The sequence below is a fragment of the Hippoglossus stenolepis genome, chromosome 21, assembly GCF_022539355.2.
Source record: "Hippoglossus stenolepis isolate QCI-W04-F060 chromosome 21, HSTE1.2, whole genome shotgun sequence".
Taxonomy (NCBI): Eukaryota; Metazoa; Chordata; class Actinopteri; order Pleuronectiformes; family Pleuronectidae; genus Hippoglossus; species Hippoglossus stenolepis.
Window position 1 is genome coordinate 19,407,557 of NC_061503.1, and position 13,234 is coordinate 19,420,790.

A 13,234-nucleotide genomic window follows, 5' to 3' on the forward strand; every position below is an offset into this window, starting at 1 on the left:
GAGCTGAACCCAGACCCCCGGGGGCCCTGCTGGGAGACGTGGTGGCTGCTGGGAGTCGACCTCTGGGGAGGAGGACCAGGGTGGTGGTTCGGAAAATCCAGAAACCTGCAGCTTCTCAGGACTGAGGAGGAAACCGATGATGAAGCATCAGAATCCTGTTTGCTGCAATGTTTTATATAGATGTAGTGATCAAAAGTTTAGGGTGACAGTTGAATGCCAATCGGGTTCACCACATATATCCAGAATAAACGGGACGGGAGGCTGATGATTCCAGAAATAGACAATTTATTCAATTCGTACAAAGGATTTAAAAAGGCTGATCAAACAGCACAGGATCATGTGCAAAGTATGGAGTACTGGCCTTGATATAAATAACAGATTAAAAAGAGAGAAGTTAAAGGCTCCAGACCCAATTTAACAAAGCTAAAATATCATGCATAAAACAAGCACAGCATACTTTAAGAATCCCAACACTGGTGTGATTGCAACAAGCGATATTATACAATGAAATAACAGAAGAGGGTCTCTAGTTTACGGAGCCAATAACTCACCAATATTCAACCCATTACACCAGGATTGCACAGTACCCGTCAACCATATTGCACATTACCCATAGAACAAAGAAGAAAATAAAATATAACAAAGAAACCAGAAATCAAACCAATTAATCAGAAAGAAACTAAATCTAAACAAGGCCAAATAATCTAAATGAAATCTAAATGTGGGAAAAAACAGTGACCGTAAATATTCTGCCTGAAGGCAGCCCTATGAAACGAACATGTCATATTAGGTCACACAATTATTAAACAAGTTTATCAAAATGCTTAAAAACATTTACAAACATAAAACACATCGTTATGCCATACCTTCAATTAATTTAAATAAAGCAGAGACCCACGCCGTCCTTTGACAAGTCTTGACGACAAGTACTAAAACAGGAAAGGACAATTACACTTAATGTCACAGACACAATAGTGTTGACTCTGGATAAATGTTCCGGCGCATTACTTACAAGTATCGTTCCCATTAGTTTGTGTGTACACGCTGAGATTATTACAGCGTGCCTGTATGGACTCACTCACTCACACACACACACACACACGCGCACAGCTGTACGCTGGGATCTATGGACAGAAATGCGCTTAATGTTTACGAACGTTTTCTGCGTGATCTTCATTTACTTTAAAGTGACTTTCAGTTAATGAAGCTTACCGCAACAAACAATTGGCGTCCTCACCTGCTGCCCCACGCTACACGTCCACACCTGCTGCCCCACGCTACACGTCCTCACCTGCTGCCCCACGCTACACGTCCACACCTGCTGCCCCACGCTACGTCCTCACCTGCTGCCCCACGCTACACGTCCTCACCTGCTGCCCCACGCTACACGTCCTCACCTGCTGCCCGCACTCACCTGCATCACCTGCGCCCCGCTACACGTCCTCACCTGCTGCCCCAACTCCCTGCCCTCCTCACCTGCTGCCCCCCGCTCACCTGCGCCCCACGCTACCCCCTCACCTGCTGCCCCACGCACCGTCCTCACCTGCTGCCCCACGCACGTCCTCACCTGCTGCCCCACGTACACGTCCTCACCTGCTGCCCCACGCTAGCCCCCGGCCTCCCTGCTGCCCCACGCTACACGTCCACCTGCTGCCCCACGCTACACGTCCACACCTGCTGCCCCACGCTACACGTCCTCACCTGCTGCCCCACGCTACACGTCCTCACCTGCTGCCCCACGCTACACGTCCACACCTGCTGCCCCACGCTCACTGCGCCCCCGTCCTCACCTGCGCCCCGCTACAGTCCTCACCTGCCACGCTCACCTGCCCCCTCGTCCACACCCTGCCCCACGCTACACGTCCACACCTGCTGCCCCACGCTACACGTCCTCACCTGCTGCCCCACGCTACACGTCCTCACCTGCTGCCCCACGCTACACGTCCACACCTGCTGCCCCACGCTACACGTCCTCACCTGCTGCCCCACGCTACACGTCCTCACCTGCTGCCCCACGCTACACGTCCTCACCTGCTGCCCCACGCTACACGTCCTCACCTGCTGCCCCACGCTACACGTCCACACCTGCTGCCCCACGCTACACGTCCTCACCTGCTGCCCCACGCTACACGTCCTCACAGGAGGGGAGAGGGGGGGAGCGACTACGGTGTCCTAAATAAACTTCGCCAACTCCCCTCATCCTATAGGCATCGCCGTCCTGTCAGGTTAATTAGAGCTGGGATTTTATATCTACAATGACATGTAAGCATAACTGGGAAAGTAACACTGCTAAAACTATCCTGTTTTAGCTAAAGCTTTTTATTAAGGATTGACCCCATTACATAGAGATTTTATTTTTCTGTTTTATCACCACCTCCATGGTTTCAGTGTAGGGAGGTCATGTACATATCTTATCTTGATTTAACACTATCTTTATTGTTATTAAAGATTATTGTAACTGATGCATTTGTTTGTAGATCACTTTTTACTGTTGTAGCTGGTTTAACAAACGTATAGTTAAATCTCTTTAGATGCATGTTTCACAAGCTCATCACATGTTTTTGTGTTTTCATTAAGACTGAAAGTTTTTACTTTGACTTAAAAACCATCATCAGTAACGTCAGCGCTCACACAAACGTGAAAAGTACAATATGTGTAGTTTTGAAATAAAATAATCAAATAGGCCTAAATGTATAAGTTCCTCATATTTGCACTTGAGTAAATGTATCACACGTCAGAACTGTAGGAATGATTTCATATCAAGAAAATACACTTAATGTGTTAAATGCAAAACTAAAAAGCACAGAACTGCTGAGTCATGAAAACAATGGGCAGCTCTGAGTTTGCGTAAGTTTCATGTTTGTTGAGTTTCTAGGAGAAATGAAACTGAAACTCAGTTCAGGGACCGTCAATAAATTACTCACTAAATCAAAGTGAAGAAATCTCTTACTTAGTGAATTTAACTGAAGATTTAAAGACCTGAACCGGTTAATTTTTACTTAAAATCAAATGTTGTAATTTAACCGGTAAAATTCTAGAGAAAACTGATTTATTTGGAAAGTTTCACTTTAGTGGATTAATTTGTTGACGTCCTCTTACAGTTTCACGGCTCAGGTCTTATAAACGTTTCCTGCTCATTTCATCTGCAGCTGAGAACCAGAAGGTGAGTGAATATCTGTTTATACTGTAAATGTACTACTACACTGTGCAGAGTACACAGTGAAACTCTGTATGTGAAGTTCTGATCCTGGTTCAAACTGAGCTGCGTCATTAACAGATCAAAACTCAGTAAATCAACTTTGTCTCATCGTCTGAAATCAGCTCAGATGTTCATAGAAGCAAATAAGAGTTATTAGTTATTAGTTTCTCTGTTTTTATGTCACATATCTAATCAGTGACTTTCACTTTTTATTCAGTTTTTAATCGTCTTATTTTTTAGGGTTTAGAACAGAGGATGTTAAGTCCTGAGACAACTTGTGAATATGGGCCATTTAAATAAAATGCGATTGATGGATTATTGATAATTTATTGTTCAAGTCATTTATTAAGAAAAGATTCTGAAGCTTTACTGGCTCCACTTGTTAAAATGTGATCATTTGCTGCTTCCTCTGTTTTATTTTACTCCAAATTGAATATCTTTGGTTTTTGGTCTGTGATCTATTGATCATCACAAATATATTAGTTTCCATAGACATAGTGATTAAAGATGGATGACATGATGATTCCCTCAAAGTGAACTCAAAGCATCTCCATCGCCCCCTGGTGGCTGGCTGCAGTACACGTCATAAACCCTGCGTTCTCCACGTTAGCAGATGGGACCAAAATAGAAAAGTAGATGTGAGATAAATGTTTGTCAATGTTTGTTCAAGTGTTCATGTTCCTGATAAGCTTGGCGTAAAATACATCAGGAGATTAAACTCAAACAAAGAGGGAGAATCGTTTAGCTTTATAGTGACAAGTTAGTTATATTCAAATCTGAATTTTTAACTCCTAAAATCTGTGTCGGCGTCTAAAATGATAAAATTGTCTAAATTAATCAAAATCATACGAGTAATTGATGATAATAAAACAGGTATCTACAGCCATAGTGGTTTTATGGTTATTTACGACTTGTCAAAGTCCCTCAGGAAGAGGAACTTGTCTGAACAGTGTCACAGAGATTTGCAGACATGGTGGATGTGACTGACTTTTACATCCAGACACAGGAAACATGGAGCAGAGACGCCCCTAAAGAAAGAGTCTACAGATGGAGGAGGCAGCAGGAAGGGCCCCTGGATCCCAGCGGGAAGCCAAGGAGAGGGAGGGTGATGCAACCAAAAGATCCCAGGGAAGAAATAAGGTACAAGAGTTTCAAACAACAACTTTCTAATGTGTTTAAAAACCCTGAAGGAAATTAAAACCAGTCTTGTGGTCGTCAGTTGGATTTTACTGTACGTTACTGTGTGTTCCAGGAACAAGGACCAAGGTCTGACGCTGCAGAGACAAGACGAGACGAAAACTCACCTGAACCAATGGTGCTGGACAACGACGCTGCTCAGACTCCGTCAACGAAACGTGAAAATCCAGACAACAAAGCCTCAGCAGCGTCCAATTCAGCAAAGGATCAAAACCCTGCGAAGGAGGAGAGTCCTTCTGCAGGAGTCTCCAGCCAAGAAACACACTCACAACCTCCAACAAGACCGACATCGTACGCCGGAGCCGGGGAGAGGGAGAAACCATCCAATTCGGCTGCTGACAAAACCACAGATAAAACCTCCAGAAGGTCCCAGAGCTCACGGTGAGTGTGACACTGATGTTTGTGACTCAAGTGGTTGAACCTGATTGTAAATGTGTATTTCTCTCTCTGCGCAGTGATTCCAGCCCAGTGAGAGCGCCACCTGCAGTCTCCATGTTCACCTTTCATGTCTATGCTGTGCTGAACAAAAGGTTTAGATTCAACCAAGAGCTAGACAAGCTGGTTCTGTTTCACTCTTCAGGATATTTACCTCTCACAGTGACGCACTTTGTGTAAGTATTCGTGATGTTTACTATATGTTGTTCTTTTTACAAATATAAAACTTCTGCAATCTGCACCAACTGATACTCCCCCATCGTAAACCAGGTAAAGGTTGATTTATTCGTCCTTTACATACACAGACACATACGTTTCAAACGATGTAACATCACGTATTTCCTTTCGTCCTGACGTTGGCACGTTTGCAATGTAGCGGTGAAACATCTAAAGAATGGGTTGGTCCTTTAACCTTTAGTCTTAAAGAGACAGGAGCTAAAACCAAGTGTTTGAGCCAGAGGCTGAGAAGAGGAGCTGCAGCGATGGACAGTCTGAGGGAAATGTTTTCTGAACATTACAGCATGAAAACACTGTTAAAACCTTAAGATGATCAGAATGTGTCTCCTTTAATATTTTAACCTGTTTTCACAGACAAACCCACAAATTCCATCCCACTGTCCTGATTAACATGTTCAACTTGTTATGTTTAGTGGAGTAGGACAGGAATGCTTTCTGGTCGAAGCGATTGTTTCGGTTGAGGAGAGCGGTCTGCAGAGAGGAATCTTCCTGGACTATGCATATGGTGTCCTGCAAAGACAAAAAGAGATAAAGGAAGACCCCATAAGAGAAGTTTTTATTCCTCGAGACTCCAACATTAAAGGTAAGACAAGAAGCATTTATCTTCAGCATTTCACTGCTGGTTTCAGTCTCATATGACCTGATGGTGTACCGGTCTGCGTTTCATCCAGAGCTGCACCTTTACGAAGGCCTAATTAGTCTTCGTGAGGGGCAAGGCTTTTGGAAATCTGGCCTTAACATGGTCGGCTTGAGGAGATCGAAAAGTGAGGAGGTTTCAGACGCCTGGCTGGCCTCCGCCAAGCTGCTGCTGAGCAGAATCTTCCAGAACTGGTCTCCATCAGACAGACTGAGCACCAACAGCCTGTGTGACCACTTGAAGCATTTTACGACGAGTCTCGGTTCTGCCAATTTTAGAGTGAAATTCAGCGACAGTTCACAACCCACCATGATCCAGGTGGGTGCAGCAAGAAGAGTTAAGACATTCCCTAAGTTTGACCTCCATTGTTCCACCTATAACAAAACTCTTTCTTTGTTTCCAGACCTCAGAGATGATTTCAGAGATGTTGGTTCAGATCTTGAAAGGAGAGGAGTTGCCAGGAAGCTGCGGCGGCACCAGTCCTCTGGTTCTGGGCCTGTCGGTTTTCACTGTGACCAGAAGCTGTCGTATCGATCTCGGAGTGAAATGTTGGGAGGAGCTGTGTGTCCTGGTGTCTTCAGAACCGGCGATGGCGAAGACAAACCTGGACGGGCTGCTCGCATCTTTCCCAAACCTACTGCAGTAAGTTGCATTAAGCAGGTTATTCACCACAGCTGATAAATGATAGATTCTGTAGATTTTATTTTCCTAAATGTTTTTAAAGTTTGTCGCGGAAATTTATCATGAGATAAAGTTTTCAGAGTTTCTCAGACCGGAGTTGTCTTAGAGGTTTCATTTTTTGCTCTGCAGAGGGTTACACAGTCAGCAACATGGCTCAGAGTGCAACAACGAGAAGTTAAAAAGGAAGGTTTTTATACAATTTGATAAATGGGAAACAGAACAGAAAGCATATAAAAGCATATAAAAAGAAACAAAAAAACACGGAAGGTCTCCGCCCGCTCCCCCCTCACTTCCTGTATTTCAGTCAGCAGTGAAAGTTCTTGCCGAACCCCATCCTCTCGCTGCTGGGGGCAGTCCTTTGCCCAATGTCCTTTTTGTCTGCAGACGAAAAACTCGTCTCAGCCCAGTGGGAGGCATCGAGGGAAGCCTCGCCCATGGCCACGTCCCATCCGCGCTCCTCTCTTCCTGGTACAGTGAAGTTGGCTCTGCTTTCGCTGCCATCTTGAACGGGGCCCCACCAGTGCTGACACAGCCTGCATCATGGTTAGCTGTGCTTTCTGGAGCTGTTGATCTTCTTTCTTTGGCTGAGCTTTGTCTTTCATGTTCATGTTCATCATGGCGCCTGACTTCTGTGAAGCGAGCATCCTCAAGCATAACCCATAGTGGAGGAAGCAGACCATTCAGGAAGGCCTGTTTCAGATGTGTTTCATAAGCACCCGGTTGGTCACCCAGTTGCGGTGCCGCTGTGCTGGTCAAACAGGACAGTCAGACGAGTCAGACGAGTCAGATAGTCAGCGACTGACTCTTCGTTGGTTGGTGGAGTCTGATCTTGTCACTGCATCATATTGAGGAGGGTTTTGTTGTTGGGGAGGAGGAAAGCAGGTGTTGAGAAGAGGACCGCCACACCCTGTAAATGGAGGATACAGAGATCTATGTAATTTCTTTTCAACTTTCTCAGTTCCTTTAATCTCCTTCTTTTTTTTTTTTAAACGTTGGTTTTCTGTCCCTACATTCTATTTCTTTTCCCCACATTTCAAGACATTTCTTATTATCTTCTGTCTTTCCACATTTTGGCCTTTTTATTGTTTTTTCTCTTAAGAGTTTAATTTTGTCGACACTGAATGATCCATTATGAGGAAAAGCAAAGTCTCTGGACCATATTGGAAGAAATGTCACACTTTCCAGTCCTCACTCTTGCAACCATAAAGCCCACCATTTGGACTTTCTGGGCTTTGAAGTCCCTGACTTCCCTTGTTACCCATCCTTATCAATTAAGTGTATGAAATCGTGCACATCTACAATTTCCCTTGAACACTCAATTTAAGACGTGGACGTCTCCACGAATTCTTGTTTCTTTCTCCGGCAAAACAGGAAAAATGCCTTCAACTAGGATGATTGCCATGAGGATGGGTCAGATAAACACCATTAACAACAATAATCAAGAGACAATGACTAATACACCCATTCCAAATACAACCATAAACGTTTTATTTCCTATGTCTGTTTGATTTTCTATTTGAGAAATCCTCTAAGCAGTCATGAAAAATCTGAATTTCAACATCTCACCAGATATAAGATGACCAAAGAGAGGTCTTTGGATCCCTGTGAAGAAGGTCCGGAACCCCAGTCACTTCGGTCCTCTCGTCTCTTAAATATCAGAGGTAGAGGCAGAAGATTTTTCTCTCCCGGGTGGCCAACCACCGAAGACTTCTAGGGTCCAGACAATCTTTCAAGGGATCCTGTTCGTGACGCCAAGTTTGTCGTGGAAATTTATCATGAGATTTGAAATAATGAGTTTCTCAGACCGGAGTTGTCTTAGAGGTTAACTTTTTAGCTCTGCAGAGGGTTACACAGTCAGCAACATGGCTCAGAGTGCAACCACGAGAAGTTAAAAAGGAAGGTTTTTATACAATGTGATAAACAGGAAACAAAACAGAAAGCAGACAGGAAACGTCTGCTGTCTGGCATCACTGTTACAGAAAGAGGCATTCTTCAGTGGAATTTTCCATTACAAGTTGTTAAAAGCATCAACCACAAACTGAGGAGAATGTGTTCTGGGTTCAAAATGAAGACTATATTTAGAGATGTACGCCATGACAGCTGAGACTGACTCATGATTGGTCGAGTGAATCAGTTGGACCTTGGTACTGCGACTCCATCCCCTGAACACAACTGTGCAGACTCAAGATGGCGGCTTTCGTCTCCGAGATATTTTGGCTTCATTTCTCAATAGTGGGAGGAAGTGGAGTCGTGGAGTCCATCTTTATTGAATCTATGTTTTGAGTTTGCATGTCCTCTCCACGTCTGTGTGGGTTTTTCCTCCTACACTCTAAACACAGGTTAGTTTGCATGTCGGTGAGAATGTGAGCCTGGATGGTTGTTTGTCTGGATGCCGGCCCTGTGATGGACAGGTGACCTCTCCGGGGAGCAACCTGCCTGACGCTGTGGAATGTTAACATGTTGATCTGGGGCACTGATGATACGACCTTGTCTTCACTCTGTTTCTCCCCCTCAGTACCGTGTTGGGTCTGATAAACCACTGCTCTCAGCTCCTGATGTCGGAGCTCGTCCTGCTCATTCCTCTGCTCTTCAGGCTCAGACAGTCGGGAGCTGCCGCATCCAAAGTGGGTCCAACCGTCGAGGAAGAGCACTGGTCGGGACTGGAGGGCGTCGGTTTCAAGCAGTTCAGAGAGAAAATCCAGTCCTACCCCGACAGAAGAAGGTGACTCTATCTTCACCTCAGCTTTCCTTCTTCATGGGTGAATGAAGTGAGTCTTCATAGGATTTGTTTCCCTCAGGAGGATGATGGCTTTGACACAGTCGTGCTTATCATTGGCCAAAGAGACGCCTCTGCTCCTGATTGGCTGGCTGTCACTGTTCGCATTGGGGGATCTTCCTGAATTCTCGGACCTGACAGGGATACATGCAGAGCACCTGATCCAGAGTCTGCTGTACAGACTCCGAAAATGTGAAGAGACGAGGGATAACAACAGACTACAGGAGACTGTGAAGGTGAAAAAACCTACGAATAACATTTTAAATAACATTGTCTTCTCTTTGAAATTACCCTTTGTGATGATCTTTGTCTTTTCTACGTGCAGAACACTCCAAAAACTTTGAATCATATTCTGCTAATGGTCGACAAAGAGAAGGACAGGTAAGAACAGGTGAAACGTTCTTTCAGACCGATGCAACCTGGTTTCGTTCCCTGCAACTTTTTCTCTTCGTCTGTAGATTGATTGAATCTGGAAACGTCGACGCGGCCTTCATGAGCAGCATCAGTGTGGCGAAGAGCACGTGCATGATTGTGCAACTGGTCCCGTTGTACCGGGCGGCGGTCCTGTCCTACCAGCTCGTCCTGAAACTGGCCGAGGTTTTGGACACTGCACAGAGAAATAAGGTAACGATCTCTTTTTTATAATCCGTCACTTCTTCAATACTTCAGTGTAACTCAACGTTTTGTGTCTCTCAGTCCGAAGATGAGACGTTGGCGACCGAAAAGCTGCAGCTCTCGGAGAAGCTATGTGCCGCGCAGCAGCAAATCAATGAGTGGCGAGAGGAGCTGCTGCAAAAAGGCCTAGTGGGGCCGACTAAAGCTCTCAGCTACCCGAAGGAAATTGAGGTACACGGTGAATCAGAATTACTGTCAGTAGTTTATGGAGGCTCGTCATCATTCAACCTGTTTTTACCAGAGTTTACTAAAGAAATATATGAGTTTAAACTCTCTTCACCTGGATTTAATTACGTTTTGTTTCTTGCTGCAAGAAAACGATGATGGATTCAGTTTACAATGAACCAATGTAACCATGCAGGTGAAGCAGTTTTAACATAAACTGACTGAATATAACAGTGACTGTGTTGTATCACCAGCTGTGGGACACACTCTTCAAAGTGGAATGCTCTATTGAAGAGGTTTCCTCCCGATGGACTCAGAGCCTGAGAAAGAGCTGAGGAAAAGGATTTCCATGGTCAGTGGGTCTGTGTTGTTCAGTGTAAAGTCGATGTCATTATCTGAGGTCAGAGTTAAACATCATTGGTTTATTGTACAACACATCTGAGCTGAGTATCTTAACAGGCAAATGATGATGCTAAAGTTCTGCTGTGCTGCGTTGAGCCAACGGCGTCAGCTGTGAGGAGCAGCCACACTGATGTACAGACGTGTTTCGATGAGCTGTGTCAGTCTGCGATCAAGACAATCTGCCAGGTACCGTTCAGATTGGACCTCCTCCTCAGAGGGTTTCTCTTCCTCTCTTCTTCCAAGAACATTTTAATTTGAGAGCTTATTCATTTTACATTCAGATTTTCAATGTCATTCAAAACCCTTGCTTTGACTAATTAAGACCACATTTTTGTTTTTAGCGAGGCCATGCCGGAGACCTGATGCTCAGTCTCAGCCCCAAGGTGAAGGACATTCCGATTGTCATCCTGTCTGCTGTCGTGGTCGAGTCCGCAGCTCGATTCAGAGACAACCCTGTGCTCCAGCTGCTGGATTCACAGTCGGCCATGAGCCACCTGCTTTTAAACGGTACTTCAGTCCATATTTCATTGTTCTAACTTGTTTCCTATCTTCTCAAGCTTGTGTAAAGACCAGTGTTGTTGTCTTGGCCCAGGGGATTGGAAGCAGATCCGGGTGGATGACTCCGCAGGGCAGGTCGTCCACAGCTGTGTGGTTGCAGTTCGATCTCTGGTGGAGTCTGTGCTTCAAGGACACGTGGCGCTGGGACACCTGCAGACCTGCCTGAAAAATAAAGAGCAGTTTAAGAAACTCTACCTGCAGTGTATGAACCTTCATCAGCTTCAAACAGCCTTCCTGGATTACTATGTTAACTATATTTAATATCTAACATTAATATCTTCCCACAGACAAGAAAAATACCACAGCTGGAAGCGTTCCTGTCGATGCAGGTGCTGTCTTGGCTCAGAGAGAGAAGGATTTGAACTCTTTCATGCAGCGGAAACAGCAGATGGACACACTGATAAAGATGATAGCAAAGGTTAAAGAAAGCATCACAGGTGAGTTTAATTAGAATTACTCTAGATTAGATATTTTTCCAAAGTGTCTTTTGGTTTGGTTTTGGTTTTGCTGAGTAACGAGTTTCTTATTCCACCAGTTCCTGAGATGTCGACTCTTGAGGAGCAGCACGGCGCAGATCTTCAGAATATCAGCCTGAACAAACTGGTGCTGGTTCAGTCTCTTGATGCTGAAGGGACTGTGAAGAAGACGGGTCCTCCCCAGGTCCTCTGGTACCACATCAGTCTGAATGTGTTGAAAATGAGCGACGAGATGCACAAACTGCATCAGAGCAACCTGATCCTCTCCTCCTGGGTGAAGGGGGCTGCGTCCTTAGCTTCGGAGAGGCGACCCTCCTCAGCTCCTGTTGTAGTTTCCCTGACACAGGTCTGTGAACACATCTGGAATCCGCTGCTGACCGAGTTCCTGCAGCTTGGCGTCAGCATAGCGCGTGCTAACGTCACGCTCAAGCAGCTTGATCAGGTTTTGGTGGAGTCTGGCGACCAGGGAGACGGGAGGCTAATGAAGAAGGAGCTGAGTCTGATGTCAGAGATGTTTTGTGAACTCAGACAGTTCCAACCTGCAGAGAACTGGGTGGAGATGAGGCTCGCTCAGATCCGGGAGTATTCCCAGCTCCACGAGGCAGCGGTCGCAGCCAGTGCGATGCTGAAAATTGCTGAAAAAATGAAGCTTTCTGGAAACTTTGCACAAATTTACACCCTCAGCCAGCTGGTAACTGTCTTATTATCTTGTGCTAAATTTGATTTCAAGTTTTTATGATTTTCACTCTGTCTCTGAAGCTTTATGTTCGATTATTTAACAGAAAGAAGACGCCTTTAAGCACAGGCCTCTGGCATCTCTTACTGACGACCTGTTTCGTGCCAAACAGCAGCTCGCCACAGTCACCAAGCAGAACATCTGGTCTGGAGGAGTTTCTGCGAGCCAGACGCTGGTCACCTGGGTCCAAACAAACCTCAAAAGTAAAAGAAAAGTCTCCACATTGATACAGAAACACAAACTGTCCTGGGATCTTGCAGGAGATGTTTATATTTCTGTCCTCTCGATAGATATGAGCGATGTGAAGGTTTACGTGGAGTTGGCCTCCATATCTGCTGGAGAGAACGACACCGAGATCGACCAGGTGGCCTGTTTCCACGATGCAGTGATGGGCTACGCACCTCTGCTCTTCTACCTCTCTCCTCAGGCCGGTTTTGACGAGTTCATGAAGCGTGCTCAGCTGGTGTGGGACACCCAGAGTAGAGATGAGAAGCTACCGGACAAATTGGTATTTATTTCTCCATTATAGGTGGTTGCACATAAATTCCTTTTGCTGTGGCGTCGTGACAGTGTTGGTTTTTCAGAGAGAATCTACTCGATTGCTGAGCTGGTTACAAGACTTGAAGGAGACCCACGGCTCTGTGGAGCAGTCCTCTCTCTCCCTGGCTTCTTCTGTTAATGCACATGGGGTCTATCACATCGGCTGGTCTGATGGAAACACAGAGAGGGTTAGTGAGAAATCCACCATTAAAAGATGAGTCAAAGAGACCGAGATACAGAGCTTTACTTTCTCCGCCTTCTACTGGTTTGCAGAGATGTCTTCAAAACATGGTGCAGGTCAAAGTGACCAGCGACAGAGAGGAGAAGAGCTACAAGCTGGAGGAGCTGCTGGAGCTGCAGAACAAACTGATGCTCATGTCGTCTAAAGGAGAGCACGGCAGAGAACAGGTCAACCGGTTCACAGAGGTCAGTGGCGTTTCCATCCATCATCTATACCCCTTACCCTTTGAGGGTCATGTTAACATGTGCTTTATGAACTCCTGCACTTCTGTCCACATGT

General features: G+C 45.4%; 1 protein-coding gene across 1 annotated transcript in view; it reads left to right on the plus strand.

The window, feature by feature from the left end:
• Positions 1-4,457: 4,457 nt before the first annotated feature.
• Positions 4,458-13,234, plus strand: part of rnf213b (ring finger protein 213b) — a 31,269-nt gene continuing 22,492 nt past the window's right edge. Inside the window, 21 exon segments of the mRNA XM_047338464.1 lie at positions 4,458-4,777; positions 4,852-5,007; positions 5,482-5,651; positions 5,740-6,023; positions 6,109-6,347; positions 8,902-9,108; positions 9,185-9,398; positions 9,488-9,543; positions 9,621-9,786; positions 9,859-10,008; positions 10,257-10,323; positions 10,326-10,354; positions 10,462-10,590; positions 10,746-10,911; positions 10,997-11,164; positions 11,250-11,399; positions 11,498-12,129; positions 12,221-12,377; positions 12,465-12,682; positions 12,759-12,902; positions 12,988-13,140. Coding sequence (XP_047194420.1) covers positions 4,512-4,777; positions 4,852-5,007; positions 5,482-5,651; positions 5,740-6,023; positions 6,109-6,347; positions 8,902-9,108; positions 9,185-9,398; positions 9,488-9,543; positions 9,621-9,786; positions 9,859-10,008; positions 10,257-10,323; positions 10,326-10,354; positions 10,462-10,590; positions 10,746-10,911; positions 10,997-11,164; positions 11,250-11,399; positions 11,498-12,129; positions 12,221-12,377; positions 12,465-12,682; positions 12,759-12,902; positions 12,988-13,140 — 3,921 coding nt within the window. The 5' untranslated portion in view covers positions 4,458-4,511.